Genomic DNA, 23,385 nt, shown 5'->3' on the forward strand with positions numbered 1-23,385 from the left:
CAAGGCAATAAAGGCAGCGCTGGTGGTCATCGCTGAAGACGATGGAACAGGAGCAGGGGAGACAATTCTTGAACCCCAGTCCCTCTTTACAGGGAGAACAAACTATGTTAACTATGAAAACACTAAAAAACTAAACTATTAAAAGCTATTTACAAATTGTATTCATAGGTTCACAGTATAGGAAGATCAAAGCAAACATGGAGGATGCCAACTCAGGCCGTGTGGCAATAAGAAAAGGAACAGGAGAGGCATTGGTCTGCACTGCCCTTTACATTCTTGATATTGAGCACTAGGAGAACAACTACGCATGTGGAGACCAATGGACACTACTTGCTAAAAGCACCCAGATTCAGGTATATGTGTACCCACATGTGCAATACGTGTAGGAACCATCACTTGAAGAACGATCAGATTCACAGATTAACTGCCAATGTAAAATGGCTTTGCATGAGTGAAGTAAGTAGTATTTATTCTAACTTCATAATTATCAGCTTTTACGCCTCTGCTGTTTTTCAATGTTACAGCATTCTGTTATACACACATCCTTGTAAAGTACAATGTACAGCAAAAGGAGGTACCATGGTTAAAACACTCTTTATTCATAGGATGTCAATATATTTAAAGAATTTTCTTAAAGTTTTGTGGATGGTCATTTATGCTTAATGCTTGCCTATCAGAAAAGCAAAATTGTCAATGCACTGCTTAGGTTATACTCTGCTAGAAGTCTCAGAAACAAAGCTTTTAATTCAGCGTAATAATAGTAACTAAAGTGTTCTGAACAATTCTCCTGTTGTATATTGTGACGTGAGATACTACATAAGCAGACCTGGGCCCAGTATCCTATTTAAAAAAAGCAAAGCATACACTCCACAAGATTAATTATTGTTTGATTAAAGCTCTATACCAGTTTTGAAGACTTTCCCAATTCCTTTAATTCCTTGGTATCTACTTCCTCTGTCTCCCTCCATATATGGAAACACACGAGCTTGATGTGTCCAGTAATAATCCTTAGAACCAAAGAAAAACACTGGAAATTCTCCAATTTCATGCTTCATTTTCTGGATATTTGGGGGAACATTTTTTGGATGGCAAACTTCTGCAGGCCACCATCTATCACAGAAGTACAAATAAAACAAAAAGGATGGCATTTTAGTTAAACCTTCCTCCAAAAGACAATTTAGCAACAGTAGCTTAATAGTAATCAATTATTATTACTTAATGTACTGTGAATAGGGTGTCACGTAGAACAAGATTTAAGGGTGCAAGTCACTTGACAACAAAACACAATAGAGCAGTTTTAAACCTACCCCCTCCCCCCCAAAAGTGGCCCTGCTCTCAGTGCAGTGGCATTTTAAACACTGCATCCAATCAATTCTCAAATTTCAAGGAATGTTCTAGGTATCAATGGGTAGAACATCTTATTGATTTTGATTAAAGTCAAAAACCAACAAGGAAAAACTGGGGGACACCGAGCTGCTCACATCTGAGTAACAAAACCAACAGCTTTAACCAGGTCTTTAATTGTCTATAGATCAAAGAACTGGTTGATGGTTCCATTAATACCTTCCAGCAAAACACTCTGCCCCTCAAACTCAGTTCTACTCATTGTTCCAATGGAGTTTAAAATGCTGACACCCTGAAAGCCTTCTCTTCCAAACTGAAAAGATATAATCTAGCCAGCTACAGATTATATAATCTTAACAATACATATTTACATATGTCTCAAATAGAGGGGGATATGAAAACGGCACACAAAGACCTTGGGAGGAAAGAGGAGGTTACTTACCTGCAACTGGAGGTTCTTTGAGATGTGTGGTCCCTATCTATATTCCACTGACGGTTATACACATGTGCCCTGAGTCAAGCCGGAGCTTTTGAAAGTAGTAGTGTCTCTTGGTCTGCGCATGAACTCTTGCTCTGCCTCACGGTTTCGACAGAGGCAATAAAGGGCTAGGTGGACCGACTGCACCCTCAGTTCCTTCACTGCAAATTGCATAGCAGGGGGTAAAGAGTGAACGATTGGAATGCAGACAGGGACCACACATCTTGAAGAACCTCCAGTTATGGGTAAATAACTTCTTAGAGTGATTGTCCCTATTGTATTTAACTGAGGGTGATTGCCAAGTAGTACCTAATTAGGAGGAAGGTGTGAGGAAGATGACAGAACTATGGAACGGAGAACAGCCACGCTAAATGAGGCATCCATCGCAGAGTCCTGCACCAGGGCATAATGGGAAGACAAGGTAAGTACCAAACTCCACGTGGCCTCCCTACATATGTCACGTGGTCTCCCTACATATGTCCATGAGTGGCATATTGTGAAGTGTGGATATAGTTGATGCTTGCACTTTTGTGGAGTGGGTTCATACCCCAAGAGGTGGAGACAGTCCCAATAATCGATACAGGGTGATGCACCCCAAAACCCACTGAGAAATCCTCTGAGTGGAGCTGGCCTGCACTGTAATCCTTTCCTCTATAGCAACAAATAGTCTCGGCTTCGTCCTCTGCAGGTTAAAGGCCAGGGACCTACAGACATCAAAGGGGTGAAGGCAGCATTCCTCCACTGAGGTGTGCGGCTTTGGAAAGAAGGAAGGTAAGCATATGGGTTGGCTGAAGTGAAAGCAAGAAACAACTTTCAGAAGAAACTTGGGATGCAAGCGCAGGGAAATTTCATGGAATGAAATGGAATGTGGTGGAACTTTATGGAATGTGGTGGTTGTGGGGGGTGTCCGCCATCATGGCCCCCAGTTCATCCACCCTTCTCACAGAGGTAATATCTACCAGGAAGGTTACTTTCATGAAGAGAACAGAAGCATGAGGCTGAGGTTCGAAGGGCGATTTCATCAATGCTGTGAGGACAAGGTTAAGGTCCCACTGGGGAACGACAGGGAGAATAGGAGGATATGTTCAGATGAGGCCCTTTCAGAACCTTGCAGTCGATGGGCTAAGGAAAACAGAGTGCCGTTCCACAGGGGGGTGGAAAGCACTAATGACCATAGGTATACCTTATGTATACTATGACTATGTATACCTTAATGGAGTTGAGAGTGCGTCCAGACGCCTTCAGGGACAGGAGATAGACTAAAAGGAGAGGAATGTCTGCGGCCTCATGGGAACAGGAGGCAAAACATTTCCACTTGGTTTTGTAGGACCACCTCGTGGACCCTTTCCTGTTACTCGACAGGATGTCTTGTACTGCCGATGAACACTCATTCTAGCGAAGATGCCCATCCAAAAACCAGGCTCTCAGGTGAAGCATGTGCAGATCAGGATGTCTGATCCTGCCATTGTGTTGTGTGAGCAATTCAGGGAACGTCAGTCGTGGAAACGGAGGATGCTTCAACATACAGAGAAGAAGAGGAAACCAGAACTGGTGAGGCCAGAATAGGGCAATCAGGATGACCATGGCTCTCTCCTGCTGAATCTTGTGGAGGACCTGGGGCAGGAAGGGTATGGGGGTGGGATGGGGGGGGGGGGGGAGAGACGCATAACTGATATGATTCGACCAGCAAATGACAGAGACATCACCTTGGGAACAGGCTCCAATCCCATCCCTGGAACAGTCCTGGAAGCATTTGGTGTTAGCGTGGGAGGCAAAAAGATCCCTGTTTCGAGTCCCGCAATGGTCAAAAATGCCCGTTACCACAGAGTCGTGCAGCTCCCATTTGTGGTCGGCCATGAAATTCCTGCTGAGAGCATCCTCAATCATATTCTGAGTCCCTGGGAGATAAGCCACTGACAACAGAATATTGTGTGCGATGCACCATTTCCAGAAGAGAACTGCTTCTGCAAAAAAGCACTGGTGACCTTATGCCCCCTTGCTTTTTTATGTAGTAAATGGTGGCGGTGGTCCCGAACATGACGGGAGCAGATGGGAGAGGAGAAATGCATGACATGCTGCTCTCATCATCTGAAGTTCCAGGACGTTGATGTGCATCCTGGATTCCCAAACGGTTCAACTCCCTTGTATAATGTGTTCACCCACATGGGCACCCCATCTGTCAAGCGTTGTGCTTGGGGAGGACAGAAGAAAAGACATCCCGGTGCACACCTGAGCTGGGTCTGTCCACCACCAAAGGGAGGAAAGAACCTTGGGGGTGGGGGACAGTCAATAGGTTGTCCATGGAATGGAGCCTCAGGAATGGACTCTCTGTAGCCACAGCAGTAGACAGCGGAAGTGAAGGTGAGCGAATGGGGTGATGTATGTGCACGCCATCATGTGGCCAAGTAGAGAAAGGGTTAGATGGATATTTGCATGGAAGTAAGTGCCCTGCATATTGAGAGAAATAAACCACATGCTTCTTTCTAGCAAGGGTATGATGGCTGCAAGAGTGACCATACAAAACTTTGGCTTGTGTATGAAGTGTGTGAAACGACTGAGATCTAGGATTGGTCTCCATCCTCCCTTTTTCTTGGGTACCAGGAAATAGGTAGAGAAGACCCCTGCACCCTGAAAGGCTGTGGGAACAGGTTCTATTGCTCTTCTCTGAAAGAGGAAGTCCATCTCTAGGGCGAGGATACTGTCATGAAAGTGGTCTCGAAGGTGGGATCAGGACAGGGGATATGGATGGAGGTATCATCATGAACATGATCGTATAGCCATATCTGAATGACATCCAAGACCTCACTCCACACTGGTAGAAAAAGAGTGCTAGGTAGCTCCCAAAGAGGGTGGGTAACTGTGGGGTGCAAGGTGGTTGATAGCTCTCTTAAAAGGCACTCAGAAATATCGCTTACTCAAACATGGAGTGTGTGATGTCGAAGACTGTGCTGACGGACCAGGCAGATGGGGCCACTGGATATTTCAATGCTTATGGGGAGGCTCAGATGGAAGAACTGAGGAGCTCTGTACTATTGTGCTGGAGTGGACAATAGAATTTGTACTTGGGAGCTGGTGTAGAAATATCAAGCAATTGCAGGGTGGCTCTAGAGTCTTTAAGGGAGAGCAGGGAATCAGTCTTCTGGGTAAAGGGGTGAGATTCATCAAAAGGGAGGTCCTCAATTGTGTTCTGTATCTCCCTTGGGAAATGAGACTAGTGCATCCTCCTCATGACAATTCCTGTGGCCACAGTGCGCAAAAATGTGTCCGCCGAATCTACTGCGGCTGGAGTGTTGTCTTGCCGACCAGTTTGCCTTCTTCTAAAATAACCTGGAAGCAGGTATGATCCTGCCGGGGAAGCTTGTCCACAAGGTCTAACTGGCCATAATTCAAAAAGTCATATATTGCCAGTAATGCCAGGTAATTAGAGATGAGAAACTGAAGGCTGGCTGAAGAAAAGACCTTATGACCTAGGAGGTCAAATCTCTTATCCTCCTTATCTGTCAGAGTGGAATGCAGGTGTTGTTGCCTAGCCCATTCAGTAGCAGCCTGAATAACCAGGGAATTGGGTGAGGCGTGAGAAAACAGAAACTCAGATCCTTTTTAGAGGAGCATATCTTTTTTTGCCCCCTTCAAGGTGTGCGCGCAAGTGGCCAGGGTATCCCAGACAGTGCGTGCCTGCTGAAGAATGGCACTGTTGATTGGTAGCACCGCCCTAGCTGGAAACAATGCATGAAGAATGTCAAGTATTTGATGTTGGCTGTCCTGCACCTCCTCCAGTGAAATGTGGAAGGCATCAGCCACCCTCTATATCAATTCCAGGAACTGGCAGTAGTTGGCTGGGATGGGGAGGAAGGAATTTACATTGCTGCATCTGGAGACAATGGGAACAGCTCCAGATCCGGCGGCACCGGAGTCAGGCTAGCCGGTGCATCTTCCCAACCCTGGTTCCAAACATTTAATAGATGAAGGCCCGAGTGGCGAGATGGGGCGCTCCTCTCGGGAAAGTTCTGAAGGGGGGGGATATTGGGGCCAAGACACAGTACAGCCGACCAGAAAGATCTGGCAGTTGCTGCAGTGGACAACACAGAATGGGGTACCAGTGGCTCCTGTGCTGAGGAAAGAGATGATATTGCTACTGAGTAGGTTAAACCTTCTGGTATTTATGTCAGCAGTACAGGAGAGGCGGACCTGGTGTTCCATCTCCAATGCTGAGAAGTCACAGCCTTGTTTGAATTGCAGTGCTGTCAGAACCAAGTGAGTCACAGGGGTGCGCTCAGGAACACAATCTAAAGGCAGCAAGTCCAATGCAAGGGAGTGGGGTCTCTTATGAGGCAAATGCACTGGGAGACGTGGCGATATCACCTCATCCAGGACAAACAGTTCATGAACGGAGAACTGCCTCAGAACCGATGATTCTTGTGACTTTGGTGGTACCGATCCAGAAGGCGCACACGGCTCAGTAACTAGGACCAGCAGGTCCAGCGTTCTATGCGACTTCTTGCCATGCTTGTGAGCCTGGGAACGCACTGCTTTTCCATGACTTAGAGGATGCAAAGTCCTTCTCGGGCCTTAAGGAAGATTTACTGCCACGCTTATGACATGCTTCCTTGCCTCATGGCTAGTCCCTGGCATGGGGTCCTTACCACCGGGAGAACCAGATTGGGACTCCGCAGTAGGAGGCGTGCTCCTCGACTGCTCAAGCCGATGTACAGGGGGGTTCCGTGGTCTAGATCCAACCACGGCCTCATGGCAATCTCTATGAGGTGCTTCTTGAAGCGGAGAGCCCAGCCTTTCTAGGTATGGGCTGGGAAGGAGAGACAGATATTGCACCTTGATGCAACGTGGACTTCCCCCAAGCAGTAAAGGCAGCATTGGTGCTCGTCACTGATCAAAAATGAGCAAGGGCAGGAAGTGCAGATCTTGAACCCTGGAGTCTTCAGCATAATCCAGTACCCAAGCGTGGGTGCTGGGGAACGAAGGGGGCCAGTAAAACAGTATCCCAAAGTCCTTAAAATCCTAAAACCTACTGCTAACACTAAAACTACTACAAAAATAACAAAACACTGAACTGTATACAAGCATAAAACAGTCTTTTTTTCCTGTATTGAGGAAGGTGCGTCACAAGAGACTAGAGAACAGATAACTCTCTGAATCGGACCATATGGTGGTGAGAAGGAACTGAGGGGTCTGGTCAGTCCACCTTGCCTTTTATCACCTCAATCAAAACCATGGAGATAGAGCAAGGGCACATGTGCGGACCAACGGACAATACTATTTTCAAAAGCTCAGGGTGCATGTGCATAACCATTAGTGGAATACAATAGGGAACATCACTCAAATGAGAGAGGGATACAAGGAACTATTGATGTGTGCCATGAGCTTGGCCTACAGAAGCAGTGGGTGACACTCTAGTCTAGACACAGGTAGGCTAAGATAGGAGCAGTTTCAAGGGAAATGGGGGACACACACAGCTCCTAGCATGGGGGAAATGGGGATCCCTGGTAAGGGAGAGGGGACACACAGAGCCCCTGCATGGGGCAAGGGGAGAATGGGTCACAAGAGTATGGGGAAAAAGGGCATGGGATAAACAGCTCCTGGCCAGGAGGAGGGGCAGAGAATTGAGGGGCACACAGAGCCCCTAGTTGCTGGGAGACCCTGAAATAGAAGAGGATGACAGGGTAGCACACAGAACAGTTGTGGGGGAGAAAAGGAGTCAAGCAAGGAACCCTTGGTTCATGCTGTGACCTTGGCCTCAAAAAGCACCAACGCATGCAACCCCCTAGTTTAACAGATTTCCACACACAAAACTTGTTTTCAAGTTACTTTCAGCAAAAGTAATTTTATATTATATTATATTTATATTAAATGAAAAAATGTAAGTCCATTAGTCAGACCTGTAATTTCCCAGTTTGACCCAAATGATATCCTGGAAACGGAGTTTCTTTCCTGCCCTACAGTCATTGCAGTACCAGCTACCATCTGGCATTTCAATATTTAAACAGTCTGGGTGAAACGCTGCAGGACATGACTCACAGCACAACAGGCTTCCTCCTGTACAAAAAAAAAAAAAGATTGAAAGTTTAAGTTTCAAGGGGGAAAAAAAGTTTAGCATTTCAGTCTGATTTAAATCACAATAGCATGTAACTGCATACTACATTTTTAAAAAAACTGGTTAGAACATACTGATCTGCAACAAATGAATATCACCCATTCATATGAAAAAGCCACAGAAATCCTCATTTACTTGGGTGAACAGACAACTTGGATTACTAAATTATACAAATTAGCAATATGCTGTGTTTTTATAGTCCTATTTAGCTGTGACACTCTGAGTGAGTTTTCTAGACCTGAAGAAGAGCTCTGTGTAAGTTTGTCTCTCACAGCAACAGATGTGGGGCCAATAAAAAATATTACCTCACCCGCCTTGTCTCACAAATTAGCACGTGAACTAACAGTGAAATAAAAGCTAGGATAATGCATCACAAATTGTAATTACTCCATTTTAACAATTCCATTTTAATTTATGACGATGCTTAACAGTATATAAAATTTTAATAAAAATTAGTATCTACAGAATTTTTCCAATAAAATTTTATCGAGGAGAGGGATATCACATCACTATTTTACATGTGTCACATTCGGTACCCCAAAGCAACACTCTGGCAACCCCATATTCACCATGGTGATATAATTATGATGTGTTTTGTGCAAAGCATGCTTTGTGAGGTATCATTTTAAAAGTCTTGATCTGTTGAACATTAATATCTGGTTGGATTGTATGTGCTATCATTGTATGAGAAATTATGAAGTTTTGCTATATGTGTGTGTTACTGAAATATGTTGGGCAACACCCACAGCCAGCCTTTCAGGTACAACAATGGAGAAGCCAGACAGCGTTGATGGCCCAGTAAGGGGAATACATGCGCACAAGGACTACCCCAGGAACTATATACGATGGAGACCTCTCAGAAAGAACACGTAGACAATGGAGACTACTTGACTCACCTCATAGCAAAAGATCTTTCCAGCAAGCTGGAGGATCCTATAAAGGAGGGGAAGTGACATCATCATTTCTCCTCTCTCCCCCCACAACTCAACACCTGGAAACACATCTGGAGACAAAGACTGAACTGGGGAGGTGGTTCCAGGCTGGAAAGGAGAATCCCAGCTTGTGTATTAAGGAACTATACCATCAGGGTAAGAAACTACTTAATTCATATCCTGTCTAGTTTATAGAACTCAGATTGCGATTTTACTTTTATTTCTTAGGTGACCAACTTTGATCTGTATGCTTACCACGTATAGTCACTTAAAATCTTTCTGTAGTTAATAAATCTGTTTTATATTTTACCTAAAACAGTGAGTTTTGTTTGAAGTGCTTGGGAAATCTACTCAGGAACGAGAGCTGGTGCATGTCCTCTCCACATTGAGGTGGTGGACTGGGTAATAAACTTACACTGGTCAGCCTTCTGATCAGGGCAAGATGGTACAGCTATGGACTTTAATAGGGTTTAAAAACAGAACTAGATAAATTCATGGAGGTTAAATCCATAAATGGCTAGTAGCCAGGATGTATAAGGAATGGTGTCCCGAGCCTCTGTTTGTCAGAGGGTGGAGATGGATGGCAGGAGAGAGATCACTTTATCATTACCTATTAGGTTCACTCCGTCTGGGTCACCTGGCATTGGCTACTGTCAGCTGACAGGATACTGGTCTGGATGGACCTTTAGTCTGACCCAGTATGGCCATTCTTATGTTCTTGGGTCGTAGGACTTGGGATGTGTGGGGAATTGGCTGGAGCCTCTCTATTGTTGATTCATGAGTGGCTAGCAAAAGTATTCATGTAATGCAGCTGTGTGTGTCCCTGCCTTTGGACGTCTGTGTTAAGTGCAGTACCTGGGGAGGTCTACAGCTTGTCACACCAACACAGTGTGAGAGGAAGCCCAGGTTGGTGAGACATACCACATTTCCAGGTTGCACCCTGTCACAGCGTGCATGAATTTTCAAGTGGGAAGCTAAGCAAACTGTGGCTTAACAAGCTTCCACAGTGTTTATTTAATTTGTCATCAGGTGTGGTAGTTTGCTTCCTCCATGTTCTAATCAGCACTGTGCACACTGGCTGCACTCATTAAGCTTCTCTGCCTAACAATTAAATCAAAGGGTAGTTGGACAAAGTGCAAGCAAAAAAACCTAAAGAACTTGCCACCTGCAGCTAACAAGATACTCCAACACCTTCAACAACACTTTGAAGAAATCTGAAGTTACACCATGTGTCTGGTGTTTTTCTTTAAATATCTTAATAAAATACATTAAAGTGAAAAATGAATATTTAGATGTTGATTATACTTTTAGTAAAATAATAAAATAAAGATTTGTATATCGATTTACCTTTTGAGCACACAAAGCACCAGCTCACATTGATGTGCGCATGATGACTTTTTCCTTTCATGGCAGTGAAATGATTGGTACAAACAATGCTGTTGGAAGTGATCACTGCACACCCTGCAGCAATGCAAACATCTCCAGCATGGTAAGCGACAGGACAGCGAATACACCGCATCATTTTGCCTAGCAAAAGAAGAATACTTCTATGTTATCTTTCTTAACTTGCGATTTAACTGGGCTGCAGATATCATGCAAAAAAATGTGTTTTATTGCTGCATAATGTAGCCTATAAACATACATACAAAATGTAACAAACACCATATCTTTAAAAACTGTGCCTTTAAATTCGATCAGAATATTGAATTAATGCAGGTTTTCTGCACAGAGTTTTGCTTTTAAGGAAGATGAGATCCCACACTGAATTAAAGGCACTGTAACATTCTAATGTGAAGAGCTTCACCAAAGGGTCTCCAAATTAAGCATTTCATTGCTCTATATTATTTATATAAATATTCCCAACGCTCTCTCACTTGCATTCTCCCATATCTGTCATATTTAATTTCTAGGCTGTTTAGGAAAGAGATGTCTACCTTTCAGTATTTATTTTGACACATGACTGGCACAACTTGACAAGGCACAAGTAAGAATACATATAATGACAGATAATTATGCGTGTACTTCTACATGTAGTTTTCCAAATAATACACTCAATATTGAATATATGTGTGGAGATCTGCACATAATTGGCACATACGAAAGGGCAAATTCTGCTACTCTTACTCACGTAAGTACTCATTCGTATGAGTAGTTCAGCTAACACTAACAAGACTATATATGCAAGTGCTGAAGGAATGGGGCCTGAAGCAGTAATAAAAGTGGTATACTACATAGGTGCCTTATGGCATTTCAGTCTATTTTAACATTTTTTCCAACCATTTTTCTACTTTACACATAGCACACACTCCTCCTTGAGTTGTTCTGAATTATCAAGGTGGGAAAAAAAAAAATTTTATTAGGGCAGTTGATTAATCACAGTTAACTCACGCGATTAACTAAAGAAAATTAATCACGATTAATCGCAGTTTTAATTGCACTGTTAAACAATAGTATATCAACTAAAATGTATTAAATATTTTTGGATATTTTTCTACATTTTCAAATACATTGATTTCAATTACAACACAGAATACAAAGTTGACAGTGCTCACTTTACACTACTATTTTTTATTACAAATATTTGTACTGTAAAAATGATAAACAAAAGAAATAGTACTTTTCAATTCACCTCATACAAGTACCATAGTGCAATCTCTTTATTGTGAAAGTGCAACTTACAAATGTAGATTTTTTTTTTTGGTTACACAACTGCACTCAAAAACAAAATAATGTAAAACTTTAGAGCCTACAAGTCCACTCAGTCCTACTTCTTGTTTAGCCAACTGCTAAGACAAACAAGTTTGTTTACATTTTGGGGAGATAATGCTGGTTGCTTATTTACATCATCTGAAAGTGAGAACATGCGTTTGCATGGCAGTTTGGCCTGTAAATACCTTGCAATGCTAGCTACAAGTTATGCTAAACATTTGTATCCCCCCTTCATGCTTTGGCCACCATTCCAGAGGACATGCTTCCATGTGGATGACACTTGTTAAAAAAATAATGCGTTAATTAAATTTGTGACTGAACTCCTTGGGGGAGAATTGTATGTCTTCTGCTCTGTTTTACTGAGCCTGGGGGAGGGTGTTGGGGTGCAGGAGAGGGTATGGGATCCTGGCTCTGGGAGGAGGGTCAGGGGTTTCAGGTGCAGGCTCCCGCCAGGTGGCATTGACCTTGGGTGGCTCCCGATTGGTGGCACAGCGGGGCTAAGACAGACTCCCTGCCTGCCCCGGCCCCACGCTGCTCTCAGGAGGGACCAACATGCCCCTACGACACCTGGGTGTGTATGTGAGGGGAACGGGACGGGCCATGTCTGTGGCTCCGCGCCTTACCCCTCTGCAGGCACTGCCCCTGCAGCTCCCATTGGCTATAGGCCCCATTCCTGGCCAATGGGAGCTGCAGGGGTGGTGCTTACAGGCAGGAGCAGTGCACGGAGACCCCTTCCCCCTCCTCCCCTGGGGCTGCAGAGGTATGTTGGCCGCTTCCGGGAACAGTGTGGGGCCAGGGCAGGAAGGGAGCCCCACTACACCGCCGGACTTTTAGTGGCTGGAGATAGCGATCCACTGGGAGTCTCCAGGATCGACCAGTCAATCATGATCAACCGGTTTGTGACCACTGTATTATTTAACAGTGTGATTAATTGTGCAATCAATTTTTTTAATGACTTGACAGCCCTAATTTTTATTGTTATAGATAAAATAAGTACATAAAGAAGAAGTAGCCATATGGAATTTTACTCATCTTAGGAAAAAAATTACTTTTGATCAGGGATCCATCATGAAATACATAAATCTGAAGATAATTTTTTTTCAGAAAACTGTAACTAGGGCTTCAAGTGAAAGCGCCTCTTTAATTATAACCAGAGTTCTCCTACCACATCACTATAATAAAGTATGTTCAATGAGTTGAACAAGATTAATAGCTCAATTAGCAGAGGTACCTTTAATTCTTTATGTACAACAAAAACAATAGCAACTCAAAGTTCATTAAAAAATTCTGAAAAAAATGAAGGAATACCTTTTGATATTCTTGGATTTGAGGGGTTAGTAACATGACAGCTCACACAGCTGTGGAGAGGACATCTAAAACCTCTGTTCTCAAACACAGTAAGATGAAATTTTCTCACACAAGCTTCATGGTAGAATTTACCGCACTGGGATACAATGCAGCGTTTCACATCTGCCTTTCTCTCCTTACACACAAAACACGTGTGAACACCTAAAAATAAAAGTAAGAAAAGTAACATCCTATTTCTTACTTGAGTTTCTGTACTTAGGCTATTTTTGGCAGTGGGGGGGGAACATATAACTTTGAGAATTAAAGGGCTTCTAATCTACCCATCCCAAAACAAATCAAATAAAATATAACTACAATATAAATCAATTACTGTTTAAATTGTACACAGTTAAACTCCAACTCCTCAATCACTGACTTGCTTACATGTTCTTATTTAACGAACCTCTAACGACCACAGGAGTACAATAAGGGCAATTGTTTTTAACAATGAAGTAAATAACATTGGTTGTCTGTGATTCTGCAGAAGCTAAGATCAGCCTACAATGTGAGAAAGTTTATGAAGCTTATTTCTGTGCCACTTGAAAACCAGGTCTTGAAAACTTCATTATTATGCTTCACAGTTTTCTTCAACAAGGTTCAGTATGTTTTCTGTTTGAAGATGCAACAGGACTATAATAATTTTTAAGTCATGTTTAAGTATTATAAACCAGTAGTAATTATTACAGGAGAAAAAGCAACCAAGATTAATAGCAAGAAGTACAGTTAGGGTTTTTATAGGATGAAAAGGAGATTGAAAAATGAGAAGATTAAGGGGAAAAACAGACCAAAAAAAAAGAACAGGAATTGTTGAACCTACTTCTTTTACCTGATTGTAGGACTTATGCTTTCCACAGGTTTTGAGTCTTCTGGAATTACATATGATGACAAGTATTCTGCAGGTGTTATGATTATGCACTGCACATGCTAAACTAGCTCAGGGTGCACGTAGTTTCAACTAAAAATGCTGGGTACCTGGATATTCTAGCACTTACATGAAGAGACAAAATTAATGGTAATGTGAGCTCCCATCCTGCCTGGCACCAGAAGAAAAATGGTTCCTTCAGATATACATACTCTGAGCTAACAAGATTTGTTAGGACAAATGATATGACTACTATGGCTTTTTATTAACAGAAGTGGACAAGACTTGCCTGATGTACATTCACGACAAATGAATTTTCCTGCTGGTCTTCCAGGGAGCCCAAGGCAGCTTACATGAAAAGCTCCAAAGCATAGGCCTTCACACAGCAGGAGATCACCTGGTTTTTCACACAGCTTTTAAATCAGAAAAGTATTGAGCGTTAAAAATACGCATATAGGATTAATTATTTTCTTCATTATTTCTCTCACCCACTTCTCCTCTCACTCTTCCTATCTGAAGTGGAGCTACAACCATCAGATTATCTAGTTTCCAAGCAGAAATGTTTTTTCCATTCCTACAAATATCTAGGATGTATTTAGTAAACACAAAATATTTACATGCACGCCCTCTAGACACACACACACACACACACACACACAGAGCGCTAAATAATGTAGATTCAATCTATTAAATACAAAAAGATTTTAAACAATTTTCCTACATGTGGAAATTGCAGACTATGTAAGGTTAAAAGCAACCTTATTTTCTCCTTACCAGGAATCATTAACTTAACATGCTAGGCCTTGTGATACTTCCATGCCTGAATTGTCAGCATTGGCACATGAATAAAAAGCGCTCACCTGCATTTTCATAACTGTTGTTCTCCGAGATGTGTTGCTTATGTCCATTCCATTTTAGCAAAAAGAAAAGGAGTACTTGTGGCACCTTAGAGACTAACAAATTTATTACAGCATAAGCTTTTGTGAGCTACAGCTCACTTCATCGGATGCATACAGTGGAAAATATAGTGGGGAGATTTTATATACACAGAGAACACGAAACAATGGGTGTTACCATACAGACTGTAACAAGAGTGATCAGGAAAGGTGAGCTATTACCAGCAGGAGAGTGGGGGGCATCCAATGAAGTGAGCTGTAGCTCATGAAAGCTTATGCTCTAATAAATTTGTTAGCCTCTAAGGTGCCACAAGTACTCCTGTTCTTTTTGCGGATACAGACTAACACAGCTGTTACTCTGAAACATTCCATTTTAGGTGTGTGCACGCGTTGTCAGAGATTTCTGCCTTAGCGGTATCCGTAGGGCCAGTATGAGTGGTGCTCCCATATGTTGATATATCAGGCACTGCTGGTCCTGTGTCCTCTCAGTTCCCTCTTGCCGGCAACTCCGACAGAGAGGTAGGAGGGCGGGAAATGGAATGGACATGAGCAACACATCTCAAAGAACAACAGTTACGAAAAGGCAGGTAATTGTTTTTTCTTTGAGTGCTTGCTCATGTAGATTCCATTTTAGGTGACTCACAAGCAGTATCCATGGAGGTGGGCTCGGAGTTCACAGCTTAGCGGCTTGCAGCACTGCCCTACCGAAGCCAGTATCATCCCAGGCCTACTGGGTCAGTGCATAATGGGACGGAAAATTGTGGACAGATGACCAGGTGGCCATTCTACAGATGTCCTGGATAGGCACATGAGCCAGAAAGGCTGCCGAAGAAGCCTGTGCCCTGGTTGAGTGGGTGGTGACAATCGCCGGGGATGGCACCTTCGCTTGGTCATAGCAGACGAGAATGCAGGCAGGGATCTAAGAAACTATTCTTTGAGTGGATACAGGGCGACCTTTTATTCTGTCGGCCACAATGACGAATAACTGCGTTGACTTATGGAACGGCTTGGTCTGGTCAATATAGAAGGCAGAGCCCCTTCTGAAGTTTAGGGCATGTAGCCTGCACTCCTCCTCAGACCTATGTGGCTTCGGAAACAAGACTGGTAAGTAAATGTCCTGGCTCCAAATGAAACTCGAATGAGACTACCTTGGGAAGCAACGCCAGATGCGGCCTTAGTTGGACTGTGTGCAAGACCATGTAAGGTGGCTCCAAGGTGAACACCCGGATCTCGGATACCTGGTGGACCGACATCACCGCAACCAGGAATGCAACCTTCCAGGAGAGGAGAAGGAGGGAGCCAGCAGCTCAAAGGGAGGACCTGGAAACTGCGACAGCACCAGATTCAAGTTCCACGGAGGGACGGGGTCCCTGACATGCTGGTAGAGGCACTCTAGGCTCTTAAGGAATCTGGCCGTGATATCCTGAGCACAAACTGACCTGCCCTCGAACGGCGGGTGGAAGACCAAGATGGCCACTAGATGGACCTTGATCGATGAGAGGGACAAGCCCTGGAACTTAAGGTGCAGGATGTAGTCCAGAATAAGCTGCAGCGAAGCCCGCTCGGGATGAACACCTGTCTGCAATCCAGCAGGTGAATTGTTTCCAGTTGGCCAGGTTGTTCGCTCTGGTGGAGGACTTCCTATTTACCAACAGAACGCACTGAACCTCGGCTGAACACTGCTGCTCCTGTGTGTTTAGCCACGCAGCAGCCAAGCTGTCAGATATAACACCGCCAGGTTGGGTGCAGAAGACTGCCATGGTTCTGGGAGAACAGGTCCAACCTGAGTGGTAGCTGGAATGGGATCACCACTGAGAGGTCCAGCAGACTGTGGCGCAGCCACGCCGGCACCCTGAGGATGACCCTCACCCTGTCCTATTTGATTTTCATGAGGACCCTGGGTAGCAACGGCACCGGACGGAAGGCTTACATCAGAGCCTCCGACCACAGGAGCAGAAAGGCGTCCAACAGGGTTCCTCTGTCCATGCCCCCAGTCGAGAAGACAACGTGGCATTTCCTGTTTTGCCTGGACACGAACAGGTCCACCCAGGGAGTTCCCCACCTGCGGAAGATGGAACTGACCACCTCCAGATGAAGGGACCACTTGTGGCGAGACGAGAACATCCTGCTGAGGCGATCTGCCAAAGCGTTCTTGGACCCTGGAAGGTGAGCAGCCATGAGATGGATGTTGTGATGTAGGCAGAAGTCCCAGAGCCAGAAGGTTTCCTGGCAAAGGGCAGACAACCAGGATCGGCCCTGCCTGTTGATAAAGAACACCGTAATCATGTTGTCCGTCAGGACCTGAACCACGCTGTCTTGTATATGAGGTAGAAGGCTTGGCAGGCTAGTCAAACAGCCCTGAGTTCTCTGACGTTGGTTGAGGCTTTTGATCTCCTGAATGAGGAGTTGCTTGTGAGAAAGGTCCCTGAAGACGGATGGGGAAGGAGGGTGGGAGGGATGGTAGGCTATAAACTGCAAGGTGTAGCCTCTTAGGCCCTTTGTCCTTTCATCTGTAGAAGCCAGACCTGGGAGCCCTGCAGGACCTAGACTGCGTCGGAAGAGGCAGAGGATGGAACGGCTTCCTGGACTGCTGAGGGGTGTGCAAGCCCAGGGATTGGAGGGTGTCTCGGGAGTCCTTGAGCCCACGGAGCCTAGAGTCAGTTAGCTCAGAAAAGAGCACCGAACCCTTGAACTACAGGTCCTTGATTATGGTCTGCATCTCTTGGGACAGCCCAGAAGCCTGCAACCAGGAGCTACGTCTCATGGCCACTGCCAATAAGACCACCCTAGCAGCCGAGTCCATCGCGTCCCAGGCCACCTGGAAGACTCCCGGGGCCACCACCATGCCTTTGCTCACCAATGCAGCAAACTCTTGGACACAATCCTGTGGAAGGGCCTTCGTGAACTTATTAAGGGAGTCCCACAGCTTAAAGTTATAACGTCCCAGCAGGGCATGGTGCTTAGAGACCCTAAACTGTAAGCTGGCTGTCGAATAAACTTTCCTGCTGAATAAGTTGAGTCTTTTGACTTCATTTTTTGGCGTTCCACAGCGGTGACCCTGCCTGTCCTTTTCATTCACCACAGACACAACCAACGATGCTGTGTGGGTATGAGTGGATAGATACTCTAAGCCCTTTGCAAGGACATAGTATTTCTTTTCCACTTTCTTTCATGTTGGCAGAATAGATGAGGGGTTTGCCACACTGATTTGGTTATTTTGAGCACACCTGGGTGAACGGGCAATGCAATTTTTGCCAGTGTGGTGGCTCAGATGACACGGAAGAGGTTGTCTGCCTCCTCAGTGACCTTCTCAATCTGCAGACCTAGATTTTCAGGCACCCATTCAAAGAGGGCCTGGTGCTCCTTAAAATCGTCTGGGGGACTTCTGGTATGGGAGGGTCTGGCCAACGCCTCATTTGGGGATGATGAGGACGATTGTGTCACCTGAGAGATGGTGTCACCCCCTCCCTTGTCAGGGGAAGGCTCCCTCAATGCCAGGGTCTGGGTGCACGGGCTCTGCTTCCACCGTGGAACCGTGTTCTGATTACCGCACTGGCAGTACCTCAGCTGGCCCAATGCAGCCAGGAGGGGTTGGGAGTACTGGACCGGCATCATCAGCACCTCCCACGGGTTCCAGTACCGTAACTTGGGGGGGCTACAGCCCCTGCTGTGTTGGAACCATGGCCGGAGCCACCTTGCTCTCCTGAGTTGGAGGGAAGTCGCCACGTCTTGACAACGGGTTAAAAATCAGTCCAACCCTGACTACTGTCCCTCCGGTGACCATGGCGGGTCCATTGAGGCCTAGGTCTGCCTACTGAGCCTGGTAGGCAATCAACAGGGGAGACAGGAGTAACGCCGCCTGCCAGAGGAATGGTACCAAGGCGAACACGAATGACGCCGAGATCCCGAATGAGACCTCCAGGATAGAGGCCAACGACAAGGAGACCTTATGGGAGAGGGTGTTCAGCATCTAGGCGACCTATGGCCAGAGGGTCGTCAGTACGGGGAGCTGCGCCGTGAGACCGGAGTCCCTTGCCTAGTAGAAGGGGATATTGGTGGAGATCTAGGCCTTCCGGCTGGCGAGACAGGCTGCTGCGCTGGGTCTCGAGGTCACAGCAACAGGGAATTGCACCTGCGATCCAGCAACTTGGGGTGTTACACCAGTCTATGCTGCAGCACCCCAGTGGTTTTCCCCTTTGGTGCCACGAGCGGAGCCGTATCAGTCACCTGGCGCGGCACCTGCGGAGCCGCAGCCACTGGGACCACTTCGGACACTCAAGGCCCCATCACTGGCTGGGAACCCCTGCTGCTTGGGGTGGGAGTGGGGGCCCTGATGGGTCCGACCTCTACAGTACCCCCATGAAGCCCCATAGCAGGCGCATGACCTGACACAAGTCCTTTGCCCATGGCCCCTCTCTCCTTTGGTGCTGAGGGCCTTCTTTTCTTCAGCCTGTTCTTTGGCGCGGGCGAAATGGAATATGCAGGCGATGCACGCCAAGGCTGAAGCATTGGGCGTGGGTGCCACGGTGGAGGGTTCTGATGCCGGATGAAGAGCAGCCTCTATCAATAATGACCTCAAGAGAATATCCTGCTCTTTCTGGGTAGGCAAAAGATGGTACACTTGTCTTTCCCGTGGCCTTCACCCAGACGCTTAAGACAGCCATCATGCGGATTGCTGATCGGCATTGATCTGCTGCATGACGCACACAGCTTGAAGCCGGGAGGAGCGGGGAATGCCCCGCTCAGGGTAAACTCCCAAGTGGGACTCTGTTGACTATCACACACTATCAACTAACTAACTATTAAACTACGTACAACAACCACTAAACCAGTCAATGGACAAACGCTGCTGCTCTTGTGAAGTAAGACAAGGTGCTCCAACCAACCTTAAAGGGCAGTAAGAAGGAACTGAAAGGGCGCAGGGCTGGTAGCACCTGATAATTGCACCACATGGGAGCGCCACAGCCAGCCCAACGGATACCGCTAAGGCAGAAATTGCCGATAACTGTGCACATGGGCGCACACACACCTAAAATGGAATCTACATGAGCAAGCACTCGAAGAACTACTAGAAACTACCACGCTCTAATGACAGCACAGTTTAAGTGGTTAGTCACCTCAGCATTTTAAAATAAATGTAATTTCATTATTACTATATGTAAAGAGTGAGATAGAGAGAGAATTTGCTTGTTTGGCCCTTGGAGACAAACCAGATATTCCCTGATGTACGCTACCTCATTTCACAAATAATGATCCCTTTTTAAATACTGGTAGCAGCATTTAATTTTTTTTAAAAAAGCCTGACTATACCAATACCATCATTAAAGTGTTATTTATATTACAGTAGTGCCCAGAGGCCATAATCCGGGTCTCACTGTGGTAGTCACTGACACTTTACAAATACACACACACAAAGACAAGTCTCTGAGCTGTAGGGTTTACAATCTAACACTAACTAGTTACCTGCCCTCCTTTGAGAAAGGTATTATGTTTGTTTTGCAGTTATGGAAACTAAAGTGGAAAGGCTACATGATTTGTCCATGGTCAAATAGAGCAATAAACTAGAATTCAACAATCCCTCTCTTCTAGTCTAGTGCTCATACCACTAAACTATTCCTCCCTGAAGAGATGTAAATAACTCAGGCTTGGATGAAGCATTAACTCCCCCTGAGTCCCCAAAACCCTATTTCCAGTCTCAGTTTTGTATCTTTAAAAAAAAATGTTTCTAGAGAGAAAATCCAACAGTAACAAATGACTAACTAATGTCTCTCACCTGACACACATACTCCTTTTTTGCTGCTGCTCCTCGCTCAGATTTTTTGGATGATATAGATGCTTCTGTCTGAGTCTCATCTGCACTTTCATAGGGTGACTCTGATCGCTCATCTCCTTGACCATCCGAGATCTGAAGATTAAATGTATGCATTAAATCTATCAAATTCACAGAGGAAAATGGCTGAGTGTAATCAGTTTTGTGAGAGAAAGTTACTAAAGGAAACATGAAGATAGAAGTCTAGACTAAGACTGTGTCAGACTATTATTTGCTTTGCCACACAAAAGTAAATTTTCTTAAAAAAATTGAAGTTACATGTTGGTGGATGCCCTATAAAAAAGACTAACCATTGTTTTCACAGACTAAACAAATACTGTAGATAAAAATCTCAAGTTCTTGCTGCATGCCATTTTAGAATCACTTTTCTATTATAACTAGTCAAAGGTAACATATTGTACCATATGCACATGAATGGTCAATGTGTTGTCTAAGGCATAGAAAACACGTGTTAGTAACTGTGTTTCTTTGAAGAACGTTGTCTGCAAATTCACACTTATTAGACTCAATCAGTGCTGTTGAGATTTCGATACCTTGCAGAAAAAGCACTGCCCCACTGGTACAGCAGAAACATCACTTCATAAAACTGAACTTTGGTGCCCCGCCTAGAACATGTGAGGACATCCCCAGCTACCTAGACTTGCTCCACTAAATCTCAGTCTCATGAGTGCACAGCTCCAAGGAAAAGGGAAAGGTAGGTAGCCCTGTAGTGTGAATAAGCAGAGGCAACACTCTCAGAATCACCTTTACTATGGTAAATAATATTTTTCCCCCTTTTTCAGGGTGGCCTCTGCATATTCCTACCAGCAGGAGTCTAATCAATTCCTCCCTCACCCCAGAAGAGCAGTTGTGAAGAGCATGTTGTGAAGACTTCTAAATAAAAAGGACTGCAAAACTGTCCTCTTAAAGTAAGCATCAGACCCAGAAGCCAAGTCAAAACAGTAGTGCAGCATTCCTGAAGATTTCTACAATGAAAACATTATGGAGGCAGGCTATCAATGCCACTTTAGCCCTACACTAAAGCGAAGCTGAAGACTTCGGGTACTTGTCATCCTAGCTAACATATTTCAATACACAAATGAATTCTCTTGGAGACATTGCATGAAAATGAAATGGCCCTTTATGCTGACTCCGATAGCTACAAAACATCCAGCTGACTTCCTAAATGTTCTAGTCCTATTCCAAAAACAGGAATTAAAGCCCTTTTGATATCTATGGTACAGATATTCAAATTTACCCTTGTGAAATACAGTGACAGGAAAACACCTGCAAGCTCATCTCTCAGATGTAACTGGAATTTTTTTTAAAAAAACCCTATTCTTTAGGGTACATGCTCTACATCTGGTGACACAGCTGGCTCCCTAGAGCAGGGTGATCCTTAGGCCTGATTGTTTAAATCATCTTCGAAAAATTAGGAAAAAAACCCATTTTTAAATCCAGATATCTATATAATCTTAGCTTATCTACACAGTGTTCACACTTAAAATATTTCTACCTATTTGCAACTTCTACCTGTAAGAGATATTTGCTCTTAGGAAGACTGCTAAAACTGGTAAATGCTTTCAAACAGGTAAGAGATGTCTCCACTCTAAGGCCCAAAATGTTTACCTACTATAACTGTTGTAAATATGTTGTAAATATGATCATTTGGATTGTAGAGAGTTTCTGTGGTCCTGGAAACTTGGGTGAGGGGGCGGTTTGCTAAATGCAGAAAGACAAAATTGGTAGGCAAGGACATTTTATTTCAAACTTCTAAAGTTTTACACAAAGGCTCAAATCCATATATTGCAATGGGAAGAGAGGAAGGAGAAGGGGAAAAGGTGTTTCTTCGAATATGTTCAGATAAAGTTTTGGATAACTGAATCATAGAATATCAGGGTTGGAAGGGACCCCAGAAGGTCATCTAGTCCAACCCCCTGCTCAAAGCAGGACCAATTCCCAGTTAAATCATCCCAGCCAGGGCTTTGTCAAGCCTGACCTTAAAAACCTCTAAGGAAGGAGATTCTACCACCTCCCTAGGTAACGCATTCCAGTGTTTCACCACCCTCTTAGTGAAAAAGTTTTTCCTAATATCCAATCTAAACCTCCCCCACTGCAACTTGAGACCATTACTCCTCGTTCTGTCATCTGCTACCATTGAGAACAGTCTAGAGCCATCCTCTTTGGAACCCCCTTTCAGGTAGTTGAAAGCAGCTATCAAATCCCCCCTCATTCTTCTCTTCTGCAGGCTAAACAATCCCAGCTCCCTCAGCCTCTCCTCATAAGTCATGTGTTCTAGACCCCTAATCATTTGTTAATGTTAACAATGAATGTTAATGTTAACTGATGTAAGAGAGATGATCCTGATTTGGATAACAGGAAATTTCTTATAATTGAGGTCCAGAAAGGCTGTAGGGTTTTACAAATAATTGATTAAAAACGGTAATTTTAAAGACAAAAACATAGTTTGACAATGTCCTTGTAATCCTCTTGGACTGTGTATGTGTGTTTTATATCTATACTCACATATTAAAGGATTTTTCCCCATTTCAAAACACTGAAGAATTTTGTTTAGCAGTTTTAAAAATCTCAGCATTTAAATAGTTAAAGGAAACTTTGTTTCTCTGAGAAAAGTAATCAATTAAAATAATGTTTCATATAGTTTTAAGCTGAAAATGGAATTTTTGAGTGCACCACTAGCAGCAGCCATTTACTGAAAAATGAGTTTGAGACAGACAGTATTTGGAGTTTGTGGCAATACAGAACCATTTCCATCCTGGTTTAAATTATCTGACACACTGACCATGTTTAAGATAATCACATTTTTAATTTGTATGAGCAGTATTTAAATAATTTTGTATTCCCATTTTTTCACTTCCTAGTATGTTCACATTACAGA

At 44.3% G+C, this 23,385-nt stretch overlaps 1 protein-coding gene across 4 annotated transcripts in view; it reads right to left on the minus strand.

Moving 5' to 3' along the window:
* Positions 1-23,385, minus strand: part of NSD2 (nuclear receptor binding SET domain protein 2) — a 151,736-nt gene that overhangs the window by 32,691 nt on the left and 95,660 nt on the right. For all 4 annotated transcript variants that reach the window (XM_073342741.1, XM_073342742.1, XM_073342743.1 and 1 more), the window contains 6 exons: positions 20,451-20,582; positions 14,071-14,194; positions 12,881-13,081; positions 10,211-10,390; positions 7,717-7,873; positions 905-1,110 (listed from right to left, as the gene is read on the minus strand). In XM_073342741.1, coding sequence (XP_073198842.1) covers positions 905-1,110; positions 7,717-7,873; positions 10,211-10,390; positions 12,881-13,081; positions 14,071-14,194; positions 20,451-20,582 — 1,000 coding nt within the window. The remainder of the gene's footprint in view (positions 1-904; positions 1,111-7,716; positions 7,874-10,210; positions 10,391-12,880; positions 13,082-14,070; positions 14,195-20,450; positions 20,583-23,385) is intronic.

The sequence above is a fragment of the Lepidochelys kempii genome, chromosome 4 (assembly GCF_965140265.1).
Source record: "Lepidochelys kempii isolate rLepKem1 chromosome 4, rLepKem1.hap2, whole genome shotgun sequence".
In the NCBI taxonomy this organism is placed as follows: domain Eukaryota; kingdom Metazoa; phylum Chordata; order Testudines; family Cheloniidae; genus Lepidochelys; species Lepidochelys kempii.